This window comes from Haliotis cracherodii, unplaced genomic scaffold (genome assembly GCF_022045235.1).
Source record: "Haliotis cracherodii isolate W230 unplaced genomic scaffold, xgHalCrac1.p SCAF_2, whole genome shotgun sequence".
Taxonomy (NCBI): Eukaryota; Metazoa; Mollusca; class Gastropoda; order Lepetellida; family Haliotidae; genus Haliotis; species Haliotis cracherodii.
This window is the reverse complement of record NW_027266275.1, coordinates 55,569,922-55,596,218: the sequence shown is the minus strand read 5'-3', so window position 1 is coordinate 55,596,218 and position 26,297 is coordinate 55,569,922. Positions and strand designations below refer to the sequence as shown.

Below are 26,297 nucleotides of genomic sequence, written 5' to 3'. Positions count from 1 at the left end.
CCATATTTACATCACTTGAATAAATCACTAAATAAATAGATGACCAAATTTAGTCAAATACAGATGGAAAAAATTCAGTCGTGACAAAGATGTTTGCCACACACACCAATAGTGAGTGAGTGAGTGAGTGAGTGAGTGAGTGAGTGAGTGAGTGAGTGAGTGAGTGACATTTAAATAATCTTTGTTATATCACATGAATGCACATTGCTATATAAGTGCAATTTCACCTCACCCACAGCAGTCTTGATTACCCAGTGTATTATATCTTTATTCTATTATGATAAACAGCCCGTACCCATTCACCTCAATGACTTCAATTTTAACCAGATTCATTTGTCAAAATTAATCCCATTAAACAGATCAGTTCAGTTGTCAAAAAAGTCATTTCTAAATAATATAACAGCTATAAAAATAATAAAATCTCGAGTATTCAGATGAATTCAAACCCGAATAAAATCATAATTATTATTTTGGGCATACAATAAACAAATATTTTCTCGATTCTCAGACACACATCAGTACGATCAGTTAGAACACAATGAATTGTGATCTATTCAATACTGTAAATCTTAAATGAGGAGACATGGAGATGGTGATTTCACTATCGATATGCAGCTATGGTGTAGAATGGTCCAGGGTATTCATCACAATAGAATGGAGATGTGACAGTGTGGACAAAGGAGGACTGAGTTATTACTGGGGAGTTATTTTGTCCCGGAAAGTCCCACACACTACAAGTATTCCTCTCACTCACTTGATGCATCGGATCCATTCCTCCTTCTCCTCGGTGTTGCTGGCAGACATGCGGTATACAGTGTGACGACCTGGAATCAACAGTTATACATTAGTATGAGATCACCATCTCCCTTTACCTTTACCTTGGTCCAAGGGACTTAAAGCCTTTAATTGTAGAGCTCCTAGGTTAAAAACTGAAGTGCCAAGCTTCAACATGGAGATAGAGAAGAAATGTTTAACCCTGAATACAATACTCCACTAGAAATTTATATAAGGTTATGCATGCTCAGAGAATGGTACTTAATAATAGATATGGAGTTCCTCAGATGAAATAAATTCACAAGTATCAATGCAAGAAAATCATGAATCATTCAACTCCACATTCGATAATAATCCTTATCAACACTAAAATCTATTAAAATAAGACTCTTCGACTCTCATATTCACAAGTTCGCAGTTTTTTTTCAAGGTGCTGAAGGCAAACAAAAATAATTCAAAACATGGCAAAGCTCGTACCTTCCACCACTTTACCATCACCATCAACTTTACAAGCCTTGATAATGTCGTTGCCCCCTGAGTAGAGTTCGAAGCAGTTGGGCTTGTTGGCTTTATCCTGGGGTACCTCTCGTACCTGGATGTTCTCCAAGGGGATGATACCTTTTGGTTCCTTGTCCTGGCAAATCAATGTTTATCTCACTCATTACTCAAGCACTGTTAGTCCAAATTCCTAGTATTCCTCTCTTAGTAATGCATAATTATCATCAGGGTTCTCAGAATCTCCATTTTTCTTCTTATTATGATAACTTGATTTTGTTTACCAAAACAGATTAAAAACTATTCCAGAAGTGACCTACCGTAGTATACTGGAAGTAGTACAGGCAATTGTCATTCAGGATAAACCAACGCCTCTTCCAATTCTTGTAGCGACCACCTGCAACAGAACAAAGGATCAGGTGAAAAGAAGAGAACATTTCTCGAAAAATGACAAGTTTGAATGCAGATGTTATCAATGAATTATCTCCCTTTGATATGTAAATTGTCTCCCTTTGACAGTCTGGTTGATGCAATGCTGAAACATAATCGATAAAATCTGATATGAGTAAGTTTAATTCCATGACCGTCTACTTGCATTTACTAAACACATTAATTAAAATTTACGTAAGCAAGATCTACTTTATGCCATCGTACATTATTTATTTGACCGTTGTCCTACTGCTTCAACCATGTTGATAATGATGATACTTGCAAACAGAAACATGAGGAAAGAGGTTGCTAATTGCTTCATGCATATATTCTGGTCTTAATCAGGGTCAATCCTGATGTCCGGGTCAAAGCAGAAACTCTGGGTTGGGTTGAAGAAGCCATGATTATAAAGGCAACTACAAGCAGCAATCATGCTGAATTACTTCTTGAGAAGCATTGACTTGTAGCTAATTCTGCTGTGGCGACATGCGACTAATCCTGTCTGAATATTCTCTAATCAATCAGAAACTGGCATAAACAGAGGAAGATAGCTGCCCATGAGATCCGTGACTCAGGCTAACGCTGGTCTGCACATACAGAAATAATACTTGTGAGTGAGGGAATGGGGTTAACGTCACATTCACCAATGCCAGAGGTATGTCAAGGTATCCTGCAATCTCATTAAAATCAGATCTAAGTTCTCGCTGCTGCTAAACAAAGATCTGAGGACATCCCATTATGGGTCACATCAGAACGACCTTTCGCGAACTTTGACTGACCACTGAAATGACTAACAAGAAGTCGACATCAGCCAATTAGAAAGCAGCGTTCTCGAGCTTAACGGCACTCAATTCAACCTGGCGACTTCCATTTCAGATTATGCTTGAAAAATATGTTGACGCAGTTCTCGAATAAAATTTTGAAAACTGAACAAACGAACATTCAATATATGGTTGAAATTGTATGGCAGTGCCTTCCACATACTGTGCAACACCTCTTCCGTTCAAATGTTTATCCCACGGAAGCGAAAGATTGGCAATAATTTTGATGGAATCAGCGGTATAGGCCGTAACTGTCGTTCGGAATACACCGTGTTAACGTTTTCGAGTTTGTATGATTAGAAAACACATTCCGACTGTCACTTTCATGATCAGGTAAGCGACGCTTTGATTGGTTATATGAAAGGTCATTCTGACGTGACCCGTAATGGGATGTCCTCAGATCTTTGTTTAGCGATAGCGAGAACTAAGATCTGATTTTAATGAGGTTGAGGTATCCTGGTACGCTTACAATGCTCTGGCACAGGGTAACCAAGGTAATGAGCATCGTCACTTCCAAGTTCAATGACACACTCTTCAGACTTTGTTCTGGCTAACCAACTCCGTCTTGCAGCAAGACACTTTACGAGTATGACAATACACTAATCAGTGATGGTTGGTCTTCCAAAGTAGTCGGGGCGGTCGGTTAGCCTAGTGGTTAAAGCATTCGCTCATCACGCCGAAGACCCGGGTCAACATTGGGGCTGCACCTTCCAATATTACAGCTATATGACAGCGGACTGTAAATAATTGAGTCTGGACCAGACAATGCAGTGACTGAAATAATAAGCATTGATCTACTCAATTGGGATACGATGACATGCATCAACCAAGTCAGCAAGCCTGACCACCCGATCCCGTTAGTCGCCTGTTACAGCAAGCATGGGTTGCTGAAGACCAATTCTAACGTCTAACTCTGAACAAAGGACAGCATGTTCATACTACAACTACATGACTGCTGAGAGCTCTGCTATGAATGCCAACATGAGTTGATGTGTGCATATTTCCACACAGGAAGTTCTTGTGTTGGGGCTCATAAGCCAGGAACTGTTACACTGAAGGGAAACACATCTGTTCAGCTGTCAAAAAAGCCACTCTAAATAAAATAACAGGTATAAAATAATAAAATCTCGAGTATTCAGATGGAATTCAAACCCAAATAAAATCATAAATATTATAAAAGAAAAGAAAAAAATATTTTCTCAGTTTTCAGACATACTTGAGTATGATCAGTAAGAATACATATGATGGTGCTCTATTCAATATCTTTACAAAAGAGTAAGGTTGGCCACTTGGTTGCCCCAAAAAGCAGGCCACCAACCTTTCAACAATCCATATGTCCTTGGCTGAAAACCAACTGTTCTTATTTCTTCTTCCGAAACAAAAACACATCCACAGAATCAATGCATATAAAAAGACTTAATAACATGAACACATGGAGACGAAGTAGGAATGTCTGTGATGGTTGCAAGAAGGAGAATGACGGACAGAGAGAAGTAATGGATGTGATGGAAGAAGTAGAAAAGTGGACAGAAGATGGAGAAACCGATGGACACAGTAAGAACTGTAGCAGAAGACTGATGCATTGTCAATCAGGCTTTGTGAATGGACACTTACTCAGCTTAGCCGTACCTGTAGCCCCAACATAAAAACACAGCAAATAAAAAGATAGTTCAAACAATGTCCAAAACAAACTCGAGAAGCAGATTCAAACATACGTCCAGCTCAAAGTGACAGGTGTATGAGCTATTTTTGAACTCGTGTTAGGTCAGTGTGGCAGTGGGCTGGGAGTTTGTGATGCATGTTTGGAAATGTTTATCACACACAAAGATTATATACGGTATACGCTTATATATATAAAATATATCATATGCCATGACATTCAAGGGTAATTTAAGCATACACAAGTCAATGCATATGAACATAGATATGGGGCTATTGTTAGTGTGGTGGTATATATAAAAAAAAAACGATGTGAATATGAAACAGTATTCATCATTTGTTTTAAAGCTTTTACAACGGTTGCCAAATTCAAGTCCTTTGAAGCCTGAGCGAACCTAAAGAAATCAAAAGGCAGAAAAGCAGATCATGGTCAAATGCTACAACAGAAAGATCTACAATAAAATCTATAAAACTGAACCATTCTTCAAAAGTAGGTCAATGTGACCAACTTTTCATATGAAGGATTTACTGCCCGCAAGGTCCAATAACACAATGGACATGTTGACTGGTGAATACTCGGAGAGAACAGCACACCAATAGCTGGTACTGGTAAGTATATCAGACATTTAGACAGGTACAGAAGGTTAGCCATCCCCAACATGAAGTTATACTTCTATCTGATCAGTTCTCTCAGAAAGACCTTCACCATGTGCACTATGACCCTCACCTTGACCTTTGCCACATCACTTCCAATTTTAGAGCCATATCCCAAAGAAGAAAGGAGTCATGTTTCTCAGGTGCATGATGAGAGTTTGAAGTTACACGAGTTGTAGATGATGTAAGTTGCACCGGGTAAACGATCCTTCAAAACTCTGATGGAAGCATGGCTCATATCTAAACTTTGTAATCGCTTACAAGAGGTTAACACTAGGATGTAACAGTCAAGATATTGCTTCTTTTACCCATGGAAAATAGGTTACAGTGACCTAATACTCGTTTCAAGAGGAGGCCAGCACGCAGAAAGACATAAGATTTGTATGTTTCTTTGTTTGTTTGTTTAAAGCTGCACCCAGCAATATTCCAGCTATGTGACGATGATCTGACCAGACAATCCAGTGATTGACATCATGAGCATCCATACACGCAATTGGGATGCGATGGCATGCATCAACCGAGTCAGCGAGCCTGACCACCCGATCCTGTTAGTCGCCTTTTGCGACAAGCATGGGTTGCTGAAGACCTTCATGGGTGTCAAACATAAGAAGAAAAAAGTTACATCAGGTAACCTATGCCGACAATGTCCATGCCCATCCATGATTTCAAAAAACGCACAAAAGATATAAGGTGACCTTGACCCTACAAGTAAGAAATCTGATCGGGCTTCAGTCTCTGCCCTAACAGCAACATGTTCTTCATCATGAGCTTTCTTAACATCCTTAGATCCTGGTTCGCCCCAATTATGTTTGTAGGTTTGTCAGCACCATACCTGTGCTCATGGGTTTCACTGAAGTGGTAAACGTCTGAGACCTGCATCACTTCGGTCTTTCCGCTCACATTAAGCTGACACACCGCGATATAACTGGAAAACTGTTAAAAGCGGTGTTAAAACCAACTCAATAACTCTTAACATCCTTCTTTGGGCTAAGGCCTTTAGAGAAACCTGACCTTTGATAAAAAATGTTTATCCTATTTAAGACTTTTTAATGGCTATGTATTAGATGCACTAACCATGAGAGGCTAAAGAAGTCCCAAAACTTGTGGCTACAAAAACCAATACAACAGACAACTTCCTCTGTCCTGATGAGGCAACTGAATAATCCAATAGCGATACTAACTATCACTCTGAACTTCCTTTCCTCAAGCTGTAAATTTCTTCAGGAAATGTAACCTGCAAAGGGTTTCAATACATTTCTAATGTATTTGTGATGTTAATAGAAGATATGGGTCCTCCTCACAAAAGCGCAATTATTTCCACCAGGAGACAAGTTTACAGTGTTAGTTCACAGTATTACAGAAGGGTGTTACAGTGATGCAGTGTTACAGTATAGTGTTACAGTGTTACAGTTCTACAGTGCTGCAGTCCTGGCTCAATTCATGCAGTCAGTTCAGTATGCGGCGGTGGTCTGAGATATGAAGAAAGGTGTAGTAGACTACTGAAGGGTGTATAGAGTGTTGTCAGGGAAACGCCTCACTGGCTCCGTTACAGGAAACATCCATCCAGGGAACATGCAGGCTCACACTAACATCCATACAAACAACACCATTCTCTGATCATTGTTAATCACACTGGATATATTTTGAAAGTCATTATCAAGCACAACATAATTAATAGAATTCGACTTAATGTGAACCATTCTTGAAAGGACAATAGCATAGGACTGAAACAAATCCACGGTCACTTTGCCAATATCATACTTGCCAAAATAAAATATGATGGGCCATATTTAGTTGTCATTTATTTCAATTAATTAATTAATTTTCGACTAAATATGGGGGTTCCTGGGTCCTTGGGATTTACTAATATACTATTTAAAAATACCTTTTCTTATCCACAACTTACAAAACTTAAAGTTTGTTGTTTAATGCTGCAATCAGCAATATTACCACTATATGATGTCAGCCTGTAAATAATCGAGTCTGGACCAGAGAATCTGGTGATTGATATTTGGAACAATCCACGCCATCGGGGTATGATGACACGCTAGAAAACCAAGCCAACCTGACCCCCCGATCCATTTGTCCTGCATTGGTTGCTGGGGACCAATGCTACAGTCCTTGCCACTAGAAATAGACTCACGAAATATCGAAAATAATAATCAACAAAGATAGATCATGTGCGCTAACTAATACTCAAAGTGAAAACAAGCCATTCCACCGATAAGGAATATTACTTACAAGAATGACAAAAATTGCAATGTGTACATTTCAAGAAATGTCAAATTTCTTAGCATTAAACATCATCATGGAGTTTGGGTCACTTGGTTAAAATCTGAACGAGGATCAGCAGTCAGACGACTGCGAGCAACTATATTTACCAGCATGTAAGTGCATGTAAATTACAAGCACAAAACTGAAAGAAAGACACGAGCAGATGTAGTACCGGTATTTAAAGCACAATTGACCAAGGTCATTGCTAAATTGACCTCTTGCAGTCACCTGACTGTCTATTATTACCTGGATTGAAACCACGTGATCAAAACTCAATGATGTAAACTCAATTATGCAAGCACACTTTGCAATTTTTTTCATTGCTGTGAGGAATATTCCTATTGGCGGAATGGCTTGTTTTTACTAAATAAGTTTCAGCACCTATGTAGCTATCTACGTTAATTAATGATCAAAAAGTTTCGCGATTCTATTTCAAGTGGTGGGGACTATGTTGTCATGACAAGTACAAGGTGTGGTAATATGTATCATATTGGGACTGGGGTGTATTGTTTCAGCCCTATAATATTGCGCTCGTATTTAAAGGAACAAAACGATACACGTAAGCTGACGAAGCTACTAGAACATGACCCTGACCTTGCTTCCACAGCCAGCCCTCCTTGACTGGGTTGAAGAACGTGTGCATCAAATCATTCCCATCATCTTCTGGGATCTTGAACGGCTCCTTCTTGATGTTGTCGTACAAACTCTGGAACAATATTTGAAGTTCCATGACAGGTGTCATGTGTACCATAGCATACTACAGCCTTGAGCTAATGACATACATGTGGTTTGTTTGTATATTTGTTTAACGCCGCACTCAGCAATATTCCAGTTACATGACGGCGGTCTGTAAATAATCGAGTCTGGACCAGACAATCCAGTGATTGACATCATGAGCATAGATCCAGGCAATTGAGATCGATGACATGCATCAACCAAGTCAGCGAGCCTGACCACCCAACCCTGTTACTCGCCTCTTACCACAAGCATAGTCGTCTTTAAGGGCAAATAAGGGTTGCTGAAGACCTATTCTACCCCGGATCTTCACGGGTCGACATAAATGTGGTTTGTCTTCATAAATTTAAATGAAATTAATTCCACTGCTTTAAAAAACTCATATTTTCTCAGTCTTACATCCATCTTAAATCTAAATACAGAAAAGAAGAAGATGAAGTCATCTGCATCCCCCACCCACTGTCCAATCTTAAAGTCAATCATATGTGCAATCAAATGTGACCTTGTCAATTATCAGTGTGTCCACCTGCTTGTGGAAGAGGTAGAATACATGAGCTACAGTATAACATCTCCATTAAACTTTGTACAAATAGTAAGACTGATAAACAAAGGTTATAATATAATCATCTTCCAGTATGTGAAGGCTAAGAATATTTTGTATCCCTGAGCACTTCACAATTCACTCATTTAGATGAATTGTATTGTAGAGCATTGTTAAACCAATAGGTATTGTTACAGCCCTTTATGGATAGTTATCAGAGTAAGGAATATGATACAGAAAGTCCTCATTAATAAAAATTTATATAACATAAAAGAAAAAATTTGAGGAATCATCAGTAGCAAAAAGCACATCTACACCATGGTAAATGTGTGTATAAAGTTTTATAAACATGTTTTCGAGTTCTGCTCCGAATATGAAACTTTGTCCAAATTTTTAAAAATCATATAAAATATATTTAAAAAGCAGGGGAAACCTAAATAGCAAAAAGCACATCTACACCATATGGTGAATGTGTGTTCCAAGTTTTGTAAAATTATCTCTCATGGTTTCCGAGTTCTGCTCCAGCAACGAAATGTGACAGACGGACAGACAGATGGAGTCGGTTTCTATATCCCCCACCAACTTTGTTGGGGAGGTAGATAGTTATAAACAAGTTTGCAAAGAACTGTTACACCCAACAATGTTGAAATGCATTTTTATGTGAAATTGTCTATGTACAAATGACATGGGTTATCACTAACTATCAGGGAAGAACAGCCTCGGGGAAGCAGCTACTATTAATGTTTATAATCTCAGACACAGATCGGAAAATGTGTCCTCTGGTCTAATAACCTAGACCCTTCACCTTGGTAAAATAGGACACACTTCTCCATGGTCGGAAGTATTCTTCCCTGAGTAATTAAAGTATCCTTCAGGCTAGAATACAGTTCTAATGTCCAGGAGTTTGCCTTCAGGTTACCAATATTCACGCAAGTGCTGAGAGACTTCCACATTCTTCACTCAGTGACGGAATATAATTTTACACCATGTTCAGCAACATTCCAGCACGTTCAGCAACATTCCAGCCATATCAATGTCACGGGACACAGAAATGGGCTTCCTGTTTTACCTATATGGAGATTAAAACCCTTGTCATCACTGTAGCAAGCAAACACTATAACCAGTACACTACACCACATCCTAAACGCAGGGTGAATATCGTTTTCCATCACAGCAATATCTTAACCAAATCACAATTGCCCATAAATTATAAAGTCTGAGCCAGACAGTCCACAGACTGACAGCATGAGCAACAATTCATGACACACAATCAGCCAGGTCCCATCTAACCACCCAATCCTCATTAGTCCTATGACTAGCATGGAATAATGGCAGACTATTCTGCCATGCAATCCACAGGGTACACAATCTCATGAAGGTTACGTACAACAAGTAAGTCTTCTGGCAGGTCCCCGCCATCGTTGATGCCACGATTCATCTGAATGAATCTCTCGGCTGTGGGTTTGTCCTTGACACTGGGGTTGTGTAAGCTGGTGTTCAGCATGATGATAGCGAAGGACAGCACATAGCATGTGTCTGAAATACAACAGCATGGTCAGTCACAGGCTGAGGACATCAACACAGACATAGTTTACCTGTGGCAGTGATTGTGTGTACAGTCTGTGTAAACACTGGCCCAACCTGCCGGAACTTCTCATGTCTGTAGTAAACTTGGCTGTATCAGTGTTACTTGATTGAATGTAGGAACCATGAGCAGGGTCTTACCTCTGGGGCACCCTCAGTTAACCAGTGTATCATATCTCTATTTTATTATCATAAATACCATGGACCCGTTCCACAAAGTGAGGGCAGAGCTACAACCATCATAAGTCTATGTTAAAGATTGGTAATTACGATCCTCCTAGTGCTACGACTTTCGTAAGTCTATGTTAAAGAACAGGAGTTACGATCCTCTCACTACAACTACTTTCTTACGATTCTCCTAGCGCTACGACTTTCGTAAGTATATGTTAAAGAATTGGAGCTACCATCCTCTTAGTAATACAACCTGTCTATGTTAAAGAATGGGAGTTACGATTGTCTTAGTGCTACCACTCTTGTAAGACTCTGTTAAAGAATGAGAGTTACGATCTTCTTAGTGCTACGGCTTTCGAAAATCTATGTTAAAGAATGGGAGTTACAATCCTCTTACTACGACTTTCTTATGATTCTCTTAGTGCTACGATCATTTTGTGGAACAGAGCTCTGGTCCTTTGTTTTCAGTCAGGTTCAAATGACCTGAAGCTAAAACTAACGGTCTAATCAAATAACTCTTTCAAGATTGAAACAATTACATATTTCAGTGTAGTGTTTGCAGTAAACCCACTTGTGTTATCATATAAATGAGACCAGATGAAATGTTTAGCATTCAAGAGAAAAATCAACCATCATTAAAAATTCTTCATCTAAAAATTATGGAATAATATCTTGAATAACATTTCAAATCAAATGATCCAGTACTTTTTTAAGAAGTTATTTTTCATATGTACATAGTATAGTCAACACTAAAGTAAAACATGTAAAACAAGCCAGTATGTACCAGTGCTGGTGAAGACGCCTTGATTCATCTCGCAGTATCGCTCGGCAAAACATTCCATCATCCGATCAATCTTCTGGGCTTCGCCTGGAAGGCGGAAACTCCACAGGAACTGTCTGTACACAACAATACAGTAGATAGTAGAATAGCTGTTGGGGGTATCAAGTCTTGACATTAACATTTTTGGCCATATGTAGATAGTGAAGTAGGTGTTGGCTGTATCAAGTCTTGACATTAATATTGTTGGCCATATGTAGATAGTAAAGTAGGTGTTGGCTGTATCAAGTCTTGACATTAATAATGTTGGCCATATGTAGATAGTAAAGTAGGTGTTGGCTGTATCAAGTCTTGACATTAATATTGTTGGCCATATGTAGATAGTGAAGTAGGTGTTGGCTGTATCAAGTCTTGACATTAATATTGTTGGCCATATGTAGATAGTAAAGTAGGTGTTGGCTGTATCAAGTCTTGACATTAATATTGTTGGCCATATGTAGATAGTAGAATAGCTGTTGGGAGTATCAAGTCTTGACATTAATATTGTTGGCCATATGTAGATAGTAAAGTAGGTGTTGGCTGTATCAAGTCTTGACATTAATAATGTTGGCCATATGTAGTTCTAGTAAAGTAGGCGTTGGCTGTATCAAGTCTTGACATTAATAGTGTTGGCCATATGTAGATAGTAAAGTAGGCGTTGGCTGTATCAAGTCTTGACATTAATATTGTTGGCCATATGTAGATAGTGAAGTAGGTGTTGGGAGTATCAAGTCTTGACATTAATACTGTTGGCCATATGTAGATAGTGAAGTAGGTGTTGGGAGTATCAAGTCTTGACATTAATATTGTTGGCCATATGTAGATAGTAAAGTAGGTGTTGGCTGTATCAAGTCTTGACATTAATATTGTTGGCCATATGTAGATAGTGAAGTAGGTGTTGGCTGTATCAAGTCTTGACATTAATATTGTTGGCCATATGTAGATAGTAAAGTAGGTGTTGGGAGTATCAAGTCTTGACATTAATATTGTTGGCCATATGTAGATAGTAAAGTAGGTGTTGGGAGTATCAAGTCTTGACATTAATGTTGTTGGCCATATGTAGATAGTAAAGTAGGTGTTGGCTGTATCAAGTCTTGATATTAATATTGTTGGCCATATGTAGATAGTAAAGTAGGTGTTGGCTGTATCAAGTCTTGACATTAATATTGTTGGCCATATGTAGATAGTAAAGTAGGTGCATTATTCAAGCCATATGACGACAGTCTGTAAGTAATAGAGTTTGGACCAGACAATCCAGTGATTGACATCATGAGCATTGATCCATGCAATTAGGATACAATGACATGCATCAACCAGGTCAGCGAGCCTGACCACCCGATCCCGTTAGTCGCCTCTTACGATGACAAGCATACTCGCCTTTTACAGCAAGCATGAGTTGCTAAAGACCTATTCTACCCCAGATCTTCATAGGTTGATTTGATAAGAGGAGCATATAGGTTAATCTAAGCATGTTTAGTTGATAAATATATTCCCCAAATACACGCCATGTGCAAGTGATATATCTGTCTCTACATCCGAGGGGAAGAATAAATGTTATACATCATCCTCAACACAGATAGAGCTATCTCTTGTTGACGACACATTAAGAGAACAATCAGCTCCAGAGCCACAGTGTTCAACGTCCTCAAGATAATGCCTCATTCCCAGTGTTCTAACTCTCAGTTTGAACATGCTAGGGGAGGTAACTGCTGGCAATGTGTTTGGAACAAACTGATAAACTCGGTTGACTCTGCTCCAAGCGAGACTCATAATTAACACATGCATTGGTAAAATCACACCGTTTATCACCGTTTGGAATGATAACGTTTAAAAGATCTGTTCTTGGCTACGCCTGAAATCTTTTCTGTTTTATAACCAAAAAAAATACTCCAGAAACTCATTTTGCCTTTGCCACTGACACTCGCTCGTAAAACAATGAAGAGATGCCATTTATGTGCTTTGTCTTCATAATACTATCTTTAGATAATTTGCACTAGATGATAAGACTTAAGTGCACCTCTAAATTCCTCTTTTTCATGTTATGCTTTTTTTCCTTCAAATCCAGTCTCAACTTCTGGACCAAAATAACAACAGTTCATTAGTCATAGTTGTATTCCTTATTAACAAAATACTAAAGTGAAATATGAACAACCACAATGATAAATTGACATCATTATATGATGAGTCATACATACTTTGATCTTGCATTCCACAAAGCAAACTTAATGCTACAACAATCATAAACCAATGTTAAAGTATGGGAAATACAATCACTAAGATCACTTTGAACAATTGTTTTATCGTTTCTATGGAGGATGCTTCTGAAAACTGAAAAATATACCTGCAATGTCCTCCTTTTACTGTTTTTCGTACAACAAATGTGTTACAAGGATTAACTTGGGTCTATCTCTTGGGGGACCCAGGCAGTCGATCTGAGTCACACTTCACTTGATGTCCAAGAATTTTATTGATATTTTATAGTTGCACATACAGAGAAGCTCTTCAGATGGAGATTTCAATGTTAGTTTGAAGAAAATCAACCACTGACACCCAAAAACTTCAGTGTAATCCTCACCACAATAGAAACATAACATGCATACAATTTTGATAAATTTAATTAATAATTTGTGTTCCATAAAATTCTCTGACAGTTTCTTACCTGAGAGCCTGTACCAGAATCATGTCTGAGAATTCGTGTAGGTTGACAAACGCCTTGAGGACATCCACATTGAACTCATTCCTGCAACACAAGGCATACACTACACATCACACGAAGCAGGGGCAACACACTGAATTCCTCCACTGTCTACATCAACAAGTAAATGAGTGCATGTTGTTTTATGTCCCTGTCACCATAAGAAAACATACAACTTTATGGATAAATTTTGGTTTACCTCATTTTGCGACATTTCGATGAAGATTCTTACATCTAAACATCACAAAATGCAATAAACCAGAACTTGCTATCTATCAAGTTGTACTTTCTCTATTTACTCACTAATGTCTAGAATGTCCACTATACAGTCACTGTCAAACATTAGAGCGACCTGTAAATACTCATGGCTTGGTGGCAAACTGGAGGTTGACAGCATGAGCAAGGTGACATCATGTGGCCACCCAATCCTCATTAGTCCATGTTTTTTCAGATTAGAGGGAACTAATTCTAGCCCAGGTTCCCCAGTAATAGGAACGAAAGTAAAACATTTGTCCACTTGTCAATATATATAGTAGACCAAGGTAATACAAAGATGACATATTTTCATGCTAAGCTCAAAGCATTGTTGAGAAATACTGATTATATTTTCACTCAAGCTCTAGCAAATAAAAAATGACAGGCCAATAACAGAGAACGGACACAGTTTCTGATCATTGACTAAGTTTTCTGGCTATATTATTTAACCGGCGATCTAGGAACCCAGGTTTATATTTCTCAACATTATGAAAATTGTATAAGCCCTTGACTCTCTCCCTATACGTAGAACACAGCAATCATGTATCCATACAACAGTGTATAAACTGTAACCTAAAACATCCTGCCTGACATGTAACGTCTCACATGTCCCTTCACATGGCGACTGCAGTCTCAGGTGGTGATATGGACTCAGCGGGACCATTCCCTCTCTGTTACTTCAAACCTGACCCTAGTCAGTCACATTTCACATAGCCATAAGTATATTATATATATAGACTCTGCAAAAATATCGGAAAACTCAAAAGCATGTCTACAATAGTTTGGCTAGTTTCGATTTCTTTAGTGTCAGGTGAAAATGAAGACATCTTTTTCTGCTCCTTTCTATCATAAATTAAAAGATAAATTACCGTATTCGACGTAATAAGCGCCCAGGGCGCTCTCAAAATTAGAAATAGGGGGCTTTTTTCAGAATATTATTTTGGTGTTAAAAGATCGTAGATTTCGTGGTTTATGCTGACAGCCTGAAATGTTTATATACGACAAATATATTTTTCTAGGACTTAAATGCCCATAATTAAGGGTACATATAACACACGAGTGCGTATTATACACGAATAAATAAGTCTTGTGTACATTGATCAATCGGAAAATCCCCCTAAATTCTCAAAATATTATTATTTTTAGAAATATTAATCTAGCATAAGTATGGTTGGTATTTCAGGGGGTTGATACAATAAAATCAAAAGTTTTCAGAAATGAACACATGTGATGAGGCCAGTCTAATTTTCAAATAAAACTGAAGTTGAAAAAAGCCCTCCCCATCAAACGACCTACCTAACCTATTTTTGGATGGGCTGAAACAGGAAACGCAACACCTTTCAAAGTCATGGGGCAGAGTGCTAACTGTAAGTAGGAACTTTAAAGAAAAAGTTGTCAATTTGGTAAACAGGATTGAAAGGTGTACGAGATATAATGCAGGTGTGAAGAGATCCCTCTGATATATCTACAGGGGGAGCCACTACACACAACCTCTTCACAGTCAATCCCTCGGGTTTCATAGACTCTCAGACATATTCCCTACAGGACTTTTGAGATGCCCCCTTTCTACAGATGACATAACACATAAGTAAAACAAAACTGGAGTAAATATTTAGGCGAAACGTTGACAGACCTAGTTGATCTTGATGTTTTGACTGATAACCTTAAAACTTCCAGCACATATAATGCTGAAGTAACTCTGAACTCTTCACACAATCTTGCATCGTAATTCATTTTCTTTATCTGAGATGAAATAAATCTTTGGTTCTTATGATATTTTTTGACTTGGCTCCAAACGATGCATCAAAGCTGCGAACCCCAGGTCAGGCCCAGCCCATCAAGTGGGGGTAAATATTTACCTATTCCTCCCATAATGCATACTACTGTCATACCAGTGCATTCAGCGGGGACACGACCTGGCTTTGGCCTGCTAGCTGAGCCAGTTTATCTAATGCTGAAAGTATCCTAAGGACCAGAAGATTTTCAGACTTGTTTAGAGGTGTTGTTATATCATTGTATGTCATCACTGTTCAGGCTAAAAGCGTTTCAGTGAGTGAGTGAGTTTGATTTTACGCCACTTTTAGCAATATTCCAGTAATATCACGGCGGGGGGACACCAGAAATGGGCTTCACACATTGTACCCATGTTCGGAATCGAACTCGGGTCCTCGGCGTGATGAGCAAAAGCTTTAACCACTAGGCTACCCCGACATGTCCATGATCTGTGAGCAAGTATGGATAAGCAATATCCAGTGGAAACCAATAATGGCTTCAAACATTGTATATTGTTTGCAATTGAGGACTGAAGTGATTGGTTCTTTAAAAGATTTACGGTATCTCTAGATTCAAACTATAACAGCAAACCTCAAGGACCCTAGGACTAGGGATGAGACGAATAACTCGGGTACTCGGGTCGGGTGGGTACTGAGTAGGACCCGGGTATGGTCGGGTAATAGGGGGTGGGTACCCGGGTAATAAATTTTGACTCGTCCCAGCCCTACCTAGGACCCTACTGAACTTTGAACACTGTTGTACCAATGGGGAGAATTGAACCCAGAGTGGAACCTTTAAAGACTTGGTTGCCTCATGTTCCCATAAACAGTGACCACAACCCCCAAACCACACACAAAAAGACATACACAAAACTGCAATTTGATAGCTTTATCATTTATGATTATGCATCTTCCCGAGGCGAGGGAGCTAACTGACCTTAAAATTCCAGTTTCCACCCTTGCCGAACCAGGCTGCAATTATGGAGTTATATTTTGACTGGACTGAGTTCATGCAACGTCCAATCAAAATCCTGTATTGAAATCGACATCCAGTACATAAACAACATTGCAACCACTGTGCCGAATTTGTTCGATTAAAGGATTTGCAGAGCATGTGTACTGTCAACTGGGCGTCAACAGATATTTCTCTAATCTTTTCATGTTTTTAACCAAAGTGCTGGAGTGTTTTTATAAAGATCGTTATTATTGATGAAATAGTCTAGGCTGGGTGCCACTATTTTGTTTAAAGCAAGTGCAAGAGATGTGGGAGGTGGAATATGATTGGTCAGTAGTGGGAACATAGAAGGGACATAACACGTAACAGGCACTGGTGGCGCAACAATCGAGCCAAGAAATTCCAGCCTAGTTTGGCAAAGGTGGAAACAGGACTTTTACGGTCAGTTAACTCTCTTGCCTCGGGAAGATGCTACCAGCACACTTGCACAAAATAATCTTAAATTGATTTCAACTCCATATGCTGGAGTATGATTTTCCGCAACTCTGTAGTGATTGTACCCATCAGTACAGATTTCCCAAACCTATTCCTCTGTTCTGATTCACAAGCTCTAAAACTAATCCTTCCAATGACCATTTTTCAATAAAAATAAATCTGACAAGTTTCACCTCAGGCATATGGCAAATGGAAAAGATAGAAAATATCACTTATTAACCAGAAACCTGTTATTAGAATAAATATCTAGAAGGCCTTCCAGCTGAATAGGTTTTGCTTCTGTTCACAAACCATTATTGTAAAGAAATGGTAACCACTAAGATTGTGGAAATATTTGCGCTATCCGAACAGATCCTATGGATACACAAAGTTCAACAGAACTTATATAAGTAGGGATCTCTCACAAGGAAGCATTATCCTCTCTAGGTTGGGATACAACAGCTCCTTCATAAAGACTTAATGATCCCTAATGACACATATATGTTTTGGATAAACTCCATCCGATAAAGCATATTAAGTTTCCAAAATAGTTACGCTTTTAAGAGTCAGCTCTGCAGCCTGCGCTCTGAATAAACAAATCACAGCATCACAGGGCAGAAAAAGTTGTTTAAAAGTTTGTTGAGGAATTTTCATGTTTATGTTAAGATTTGAACACATGAAGCCTTTCTCAACCAGAATACCATGTATACCTTGGAAGATGATATAATCTAACAAAGCTTAAATGTCACACAATGATCCACTGGGAGATTACGTGGGATATGCATCACTGCTTGACAAAACAGAGGGAGATGTTTTTTGTGCAGATATCATTAATAACAACAGGAAGCCAGTACTGTTTGAAATGATCATGTTATTCTTTTACATTTTTCAATGCAATGCAACTAATTCTACATCTGTTATTTTCTGAGCAAACAAAGTTAGGGATCATGAACATTTTGGGGGAATTTTTATTAAATTGTATGCTCTGTATTCACTACACTCTCCAAAATTATTCATGATCCCCATCTACCATGTTTTGTCTTCTTGGGCCGAATATTGTTGTTTCACTGATTCAAATAATCAGATTGATTTAAATACCGTATTATCTTAAGCATAATGTGCACCCCCCTCTTGCAGATTCAGTATTTTGGAAAAAAAAAATTTGTGTGAGGTAACCCATTACAAAGAAACTGCTTGACCAGGTATGAGGGGCACCAAGGTGCCAGAACTGCTGAAAGCGCATTGTCATATTATTTTTTTTATTAGGAAGCACTGAGATGAAGCTGGCAAAGAGTAATGGTTGCTGAAAATGGCCAAATCTGTGTTTCTTTAAAAGATTCAATTCCAAATTCCAAACCTGTAGACTATTCCCAAACAAAGAATGACACTGCAAGACTGTTCAAAGGACTAGATGAAGACTAACTGCAATATCACGGTTAGGGACCCAGAAACCTGGGTCATTAGCATGAAAAGCGAGCACTTTAACATTGCTACCCTACTGCCCAGACTGATTTGAACATTCCTAGATGGTGGCCAACTAATTGTGGGTGTGTGGCTAGTGTTACCTCTCTCCCAGGTAGTCTCCGATGGCTGTCTTGTTGAGGCCTTCCCCTTGGAACAAGAAGCGGGCCACATCATCGGCTGTGTCTTGTAGAAGGCTGTGCTCAATCAGGTACTCGATACCCTGAAAACAAAAACAGTCGTGTTAAGATGATGGGGAAACAAGTCCGTAAATAAAAATACTTCGGTCTGCCAGTGCAAACTTGTCTATAGGATGGTGAAACTAGTCTGTGATCAAATATATTTCACAATCAGGTACTCGATACCCTGAAAACAAAAACAGTCGTGTTAAGATGATGGTGAAACAAGTCCGTAAATATAAATACTTCGGTCTCAGTGCAAACTTGTCTATAGGAATGGCCTTCAGCAGAGTTTCTGGACAATAACTTGTTAGTTCACCAGCTAAGAATGTCCCAATGGATCCGGTGGTCAGATTCTGAAACTGGGTTGATTGAATGTCTCATAAAATCAATCACTGGATTGCCAGGTCCAGTCTCTATTGGGTAAAGGCAGCCATTATGTAGCTGGAATACTTATTGCCAGGTGCAGCATTAAACAACAAACAATATATACAACACCAAGACAACAAGATAGGCTTCACACATTGTATTCATATATCGATTGAAACCAGACCTGGGTAGCAAATATCTTAACCATTATGCCACCATACTGCCTTTTTCAGGTAAAAATATTGTTTGTTTGTCTGTTTGTTAGTTGTTAAATGCCGCACTAAGCAATATTACAGCTTCATGATGGTGGTCTGTAAATAATCGAGTCTGGACCAGACAATCCAGTGATTGACCTCATGAGCATCGATCCACACAGGTCAAAATAGGTTCCTGTGCTGACCAATGAAGATGTGGTGGTTATATTGTGTGAGCAGGGTGATTGTGTTTGTTTGTTTTGTTTGTTTGTTGTTTAACGCCAGCAATATTCCAGCAATATAATGGCGGTCTGTAAATAATAGTCTGGACCAGACAATCCAGTGATTGATGTCATGAGCATGGATCCACGCAATTGGGATCGATGACATGCATCAACCAAGTCAGCAAGCCTTAGCACCCGATCTCGATAGTTGCCTTTTACGACAAGCATGGGTGACAACCTATTCTAACCCGGATCTGCCTGAATAGCATCGATTATTCCTCATTCAGTCAACCACTGATTTTTCAGGCTAGATTATTTAGACACTGACGGCTATATCTGGAATATTATTGCAAGATCCTTAAACAACATTCACCCACTCACGATCACACACCAAAGGTTGCACTGTTCCACCATTAATGTACGAAGCATGACTCCACCCACAAGCCATGGTGCACTGAGCGGTCACACCAGTGCTACACTAACAGTTCTGTATTAAGTGCTGTCCTAGATTTCAAGTAGATGATTTATCATAGCAATGTATCCTGCTTCCAATATATTCCCATACAGCATCACAGCGTAACAGATTCAGATTAGGCCTGGGTTCTATTTGTTGAAGGAAAGCAGTAATTATCAGCAAAAAATATATTACCGTTTGTGACTTTAGTCTCTCGTCTGATGCCTGGGTCTAGAACAATTCCGTTTGGTCCAGTAAGCTTAACTAACACTAGTCCACATAATAACACTTAAGCCTAAAGAAATGTTTGGGCTAGAAGACACAAATATTTTGGGCACAGAATGACATTATGTATGGAACAGGAAGTAATTTGTTCAAGGGGAAAATCTGAAAACATTTCTCAAACATTTCAAGGGTTTGTTTGTTGTTTAACGCCGCACTCAACAATATTCCAGCTATTGAGTGTGAAAAGGTTTGGTTCAAGTTCACTGTGAACAAGTGGCAATTGTCACTGCTGGCATTTTGTGCAACATTATTTAATCAATCCTGTATGTAGGCTGACAAAACCACATCAACGAGTGCACCATGTTGACCGATGCACTCTTCATGAGCTGAGTGCAACAGGGGTTTATTATTACAGTCTACACACACCATGTCTTCCATTTGAACAAACATACATTCTCTGTGCAGCAGCACACAGTCATGGCGGAAGTTGCTATTCAGTATTCATACTGTTGAAAACGGGGTATTAGACCTTTATGTTTTCTAGTATGTTTGGTGTTTAGCAGTATAAGGTAAAATACAACATCTCGCCTATGCTGCACTTAGCTGACAGAAACACTACAATCAAACTATTCCTTGTTCTTCACAATATAAGTAGTGGCTATTTGCTGAAACATTCCTGATGCTACATACATTTTTAACTCAATCACTCACACTTCACAAGGCAACATCCTTCATAATATTGGTTTTCCTAAATATTCAGGTTCCATCAAATAATATTTCATATGGTCATTCCTATAATATTTGTTTACAAATATTCCTAAAAACAACCACCAACATTCATATGAACATGTTGGTTGTTGGTTGGTTTGTTGTTTAACGCAGCTCTCAGAAATATTCCATCTATATGACGACAGTCTGTAAATAATCAAGTCTAGTCAACACCAGGCTGTCACAGGGCTCTGTTCATATCTGGACTCCCAGTAGAGGAAAATCATCAGGCTGTCACAGGGCCCTGTTCATATCTGGACTCTCAAGTAGAGGGAAATCACCAGGCTGTCACAGGGCCCTGTTCATATCTGGACTCTCAAGTAGAGGGAAATCACCAGGCTGTCACAGGGCCCTGTTCATATCTGGACTCTCAAGTAGAGGGAAATCACCAGGCTGTCACAGGGCCCTGTTCATATCTGGACTCTCAAGTAGAGGGAAATCACCAGGCTGTCACAGGGCCCTGTTCATATCTGGACTCTCAAGTAGAGGGAAATCACCAGGCTGTCACAGGGCCCTGTTCATATCTGGACTCTCAAGTAGAGGGAAATCACCAGGCTGTCACAGGGCCCTGTTCATATCTGGACTCCCAGTAGATGAAAATCATCAGGCTGTCACAGGGCCCTGTTCATATCTGGACTCTCAAGTAGAGGGAAATCACCAGGCTGTCACAGGGCCCTGTTCATATCTGGACTCCCAGTACAGGTCAACATCAGGCTGTCACAGGGCCCTGTTCATCACAAGATGAAAGGTCACTCCTGTCTTCACTTGTAGTTACAGCTTCACACATACATGCAATAGTAGAAGGTCTGTGACACACTTTAGTTCAGCCCAGACTCAGGAAACCAAGCACACACAACATACATTCATTATCTGGAGGCTTTCTCATAACATTGAACAAAGACCAAGAGATAAGTAACTGGTTTGTTATGTCTAACATATTTTGTTTTCTTCATTTGACAATTCATTCTAAATTTTCATAACTGAGTTGCAGTCTAAACTTCAAACACTCTAATAAAAGACAATGGATAGATGGCAGGTAAATGGTTGACTAGACAGAGGAATGGATAAATGGTTGGATAGATGGAGGAACGGATAAATGGTTGGATAGATGGAGGAATGGATAAATGGTTGGATAGGTAGAGGAATGGATAAATGGTTGGATAGGCAGAGGAATGGATAAATGGTTGACTAGATAGAGGAATGGATAAATGGTTGACTACATAGAGGAATGGATAAATGTTTGATGGATAGAGGAATGGATAAATGGTTGACTAGATAGAGGAATGGATAAATGGTTGATGGATAGAGGAATGGATAAATGGTTGACTAGATAAAGGAATGGATAAATGGTTGACTAGATAGAGGAATGGATAAATGTTTGATGGATAGAAGAATGGATAAATAGTTGACTAGATAGAGGAATGATAGATGAAAAAATAAATAGCTGGTTGGATAGATGATGGATAGAGGACTGGATAGATCACTGGATAAAAGGTTGGCTGACATGGATTGATAAAAAGATGGCTAGATAGTTGGATAGTGTGGTTAGCTGGATAGATGGCTGGATAGATGGATGTATTGATAAATGGCTGGATAAATGACAGGCTGGTTAGATAGATCAAAGAAGGGAAGAAAACTGGATGATTAGATGGATATACTGATGAATAAGAGAGACAAAAGACAACTAATGAATGAACAAGACATACTAATGAATGAACAAGACATACTAATGAACCAAATAATTTATCTTATGAGGGCTAAAGGTGAAACCTACAAGGTAAACCAGACATGACAGCTTAGAACCTTAGGTTAAAAAGATAATACTACTTTCATTTAGGAATGCATGACTTCAACGCAGTAAACGACAACAACAATTAGCGAATGTCTTGACACAGATCCTGTACTGGGCGATGTGAGATGTGTCTAGAATATCCTTCCTGCTGAACCGAGGCGGAACAAAGAGCCGTGATGTACGCCACGTCACACTCCTGCACCAGAAATAACGCATCAATGACGCAGGTGTAGTAGGGGGTACAGGAAGGGTTGGTATGAAATGCCCTATCAAGTATAGACAGGAGAAAAAAATCCTAGGACTTGCCAGGTTAGTTTGCCAAAAAAGTGAACGCCTAAATCTGATATTACAGTTGGATGGGCATCCCAGATACGCAGGTCAAATATGGCACTAGTTTCCTGAACAGGGCAGAATATCTACTCACTGATCACATATTAGTAATAATTCCAAAGGCCAGATGATCTATCAATAGCAAGATTTAGGATTCTCTATAGCATATAGTACCTGAAATATAGTTCTGTATAAAATCCTTGTAAAATCATTCTAGAAGGGAACCCCAAAGTCTTTAAATTTCAGGCCTAGAGCTGAGTGTAGGCTAGAAGAGCTGAGAAGGGATGAGAATTAAATGGTAGTGAATAGTTTATTATAAATATGCCCGGGGGTCTGTAAGAAAGACAAAGGATTCTCCAGCATAAGGAGCATGTTTTGGACTCAGATAGTAAAAGAATATTCTTTCATTTTATCATTACAAAATGAACTAGAAAATAACAGTACAGATTGGGCATGTTCCTTGAATTAAAAACTTTAAACAATCAAATACTGACAAGTCATGCAACCAACAGCGACAGAAACTGGCACTTGTCCTATGGTCTTTGCCAAACTGCCCAGTAGGCAAGTTGTCATAAGGACTTGTAGAAATGTGCTATATTTTATGATTATGAGGAATAGTGGACTAAAACTGTATATTGTTATCTTCCAAATACTCATCAATTTTATAAATGTATTTAATAAAACTATAGAAAGTCATAATCAGAGAAACACCCCTAGTTTGATTCTTAAAATAGTTTTGTATTCCAGCAACGTAATTTCAGAAAGCAATAGACACTCACAAACACAATTAGTTGAAACATTAAGCTCTAATTTTATGCTTAACCTTATTTAAGTAGTCAACATGTGCGGGAAACATCTAGTAAATATTGGCAGCAAAATCGTTCAAGGAATGAAAACAAACCTAATTTACAATAACGACAGAAGATGATATGCATTTATTTTTTCTCTAAATCTGCTGGGCAATCAAGGAGTAGGTTAATGACCTGATAAACATATAGGAGGAGGAAGTTAACATCTGACACAAGCCACTGGTGGCGCTACATTCTCTGAATAAACACATATGCTCCATGCTACCCTACAGGTTCATCAGGGTCTATGTGCCTAGGATCACCATGCTCAGCCATCTGTGATATCCAAGACTCAGTATATTGGGTTAGGCCAAACATATAATACACCGTGGTAGTGTTTCAGGTAACCTGGCCACAACAGAGGCAGGTCAGGAGGAGTGAGTGAGTGTGTGAGTGAATTGGGTTCATAACGCCACTTTTAACATTATTCCAGTTATATCACGGCGTGTCAGCTTAATGTGGGAGGAAAGCCCGAAATGATGCAGGTCTCAGACGTTTACCACTTTGGTGAAACCCGAGAGCACGGGTATGGTGCTGACAAACCTAGAAACATAATCAGGGCTAACTGTGATTCGAACCCACAATCATAGGTTTCTGGCGTGCCCAAGGGATGCAACTCTGCACAGCGAATCGCGGCGCCTTAGACAACTGGGCCACCCATGCCCCCAGGTCAGGAGGAAAGTAGAAACATATTCGAATTGTTTTTCAGTAAGGTGATATGGATTTTCCTTGATTAATTTGGGAGGGACCACTGATATTTGGGGTGGTGTATCTTAAATAATTTGTTCAGAAAACACTGGAAAAAATTACCTTTGCCTTAAGTTTTACCAAAAATAAAAGAGAATTGGCCTGAAAAAAAAGAAGGTTTTCAGTTCCTCTTTCAGAGAAAAAAATGATGTTTTGAAGCAGTGAAATATTCTGTGTGCTTAACAACAATCCCCCATCCAGAAAATTAAGACACTCAGTCCCTTACATATAATAAAAAAAATCAGTCTTGCATGTGAAATGGAGTCAGGTGATCAACCATAAGAAAAAAAGAAACTACCGCTATTGCCTTTGTAGTCTCTTCTGTAGTTTGCTCTGCAGAACCGAATAACAATATTCATGTTCTTCTGTCTGTCGAGTCATTGAATATTTATTTTGTCTATTTTGTTATTATTCTACATGTCCTTCTGTCACATTGTTGGTTTGAAATACATACATATATATTGTCCGAGCCTGTTAATCTGAATTCAACAGGAGCAACAGCCTGTACCAATTTAAACACTTCTGAGTTGTAACTAAAGGATTTTTGATAAAACAGTTATCTTTGTGCTTCTTCCATTTCGCTGAAGTATTATAACTCAAACATTCCCAATACAGTGTATCATTAATCATGATAAACACATATAGTACCAGAAAGTTGAAAACACATTTCTAGATTGGGTAATTTGATGTCAAACCAGAATTATGTCCATTGCCACAACTCTATGAAAATATCTCCTGTAACCCCCAGACAGTGAATATATGTATTCACAAAGTCAGACTTATGGCTTATATAATGGTTGTCTATGCTAGAAGGTCAAAACGGAGTTGGCTGGCATACTGAATTGGCAACATTTCAGAGCCAGGGTATTTAGCAATTCACTCTACAAAAAATGCTGTTTATTTGGACAGGGAACCTGTATCATGGAATCTATGGTAATCTGGATGCAAGGGTAGCAAAGGGTACATGTTTATCAATAGTGGCATTTTGGTTGAGGTTCTAATTACAAGGATACACACACCAGAAGGACAATAGCTGGCTCTTGCCAAGAATCTGAGACTCCTTTTGTGGATTTCTTACTTTTATAAAGGTATGACTTGTGAAAAACCATGAAAGATAAATTAATCTTATATTATTCAATATAATGAAACATATAATAAAGAAATACCTACATATATATACTTAGCATCCTAGCAAGTTTCATTCAAGTCAAGGAAAACACACCATATGTCAACTGTAGGTCTTCATTGCATGATGTTTTGCGCAATACTCCTACAAGTTCTATCTTGTCTTTCCAAGATGCGATGACGTTATAAACATACCAGTAGACAGGCATACAATTTCATTAATTTTATAGTCATCGTGTCTCAGAGATGACCCTTTGCACCCTCAAACTCTTTCTTCACCTCCCACCTCTTACAGACATCCTGACTCCAGGACACCACTTGGCACCCTCAAACTCTGTCTTTACCTCCCACCCCTTACAGACATCCTGTCTCCAGGACACCACTTGGCATCCTCAAACTCTGTCTTTACCTCCCACCTCTTACAGACATCCTGTCTCCAGGACACCACTTGGCATCCTCAAACTCTGTCTTTACCT

At 38.9% G+C, this 26,297-nt stretch overlaps 1 protein-coding gene across 5 annotated transcripts in view; it reads right to left on the bottom strand.

The window, feature by feature from the left end:
* LOC139468263 (cytohesin-1-like) overlaps positions 1-26,297 on the bottom strand; it is a 72,436-nt gene that overhangs the window by 6,138 nt on the left and 40,001 nt on the right. For 3 of the 5 annotated variants that reach the window (XM_071250109.1, XM_071250114.1, XM_071250113.1), the window contains 9 exons: positions 18,671-18,789; positions 13,614-13,694; positions 10,922-11,034; positions 9,770-9,918; positions 7,701-7,812; positions 4,134-4,148; positions 1,590-1,666; positions 1,252-1,408; positions 755-824 (listed from right to left, as the gene is read on the bottom strand). In XM_071250109.1, coding sequence (XP_071106210.1) covers positions 755-824; positions 1,252-1,408; positions 1,590-1,666; positions 4,134-4,148; positions 7,701-7,812; positions 9,770-9,918; positions 10,922-11,034; positions 13,614-13,694; positions 18,671-18,789 — 893 coding nt within the window. Of the gene's footprint in view, positions 1-750; positions 825-1,251; positions 1,409-1,589; positions 1,667-4,133; positions 4,149-7,700; positions 7,813-9,769; positions 9,919-10,921; positions 11,035-13,613; positions 13,695-18,670; positions 18,790-26,297 lie in introns of those variants that run through there. The other 2 variants (XM_071250110.1, XM_071250112.1) reach the window with 2 other exon arrangements.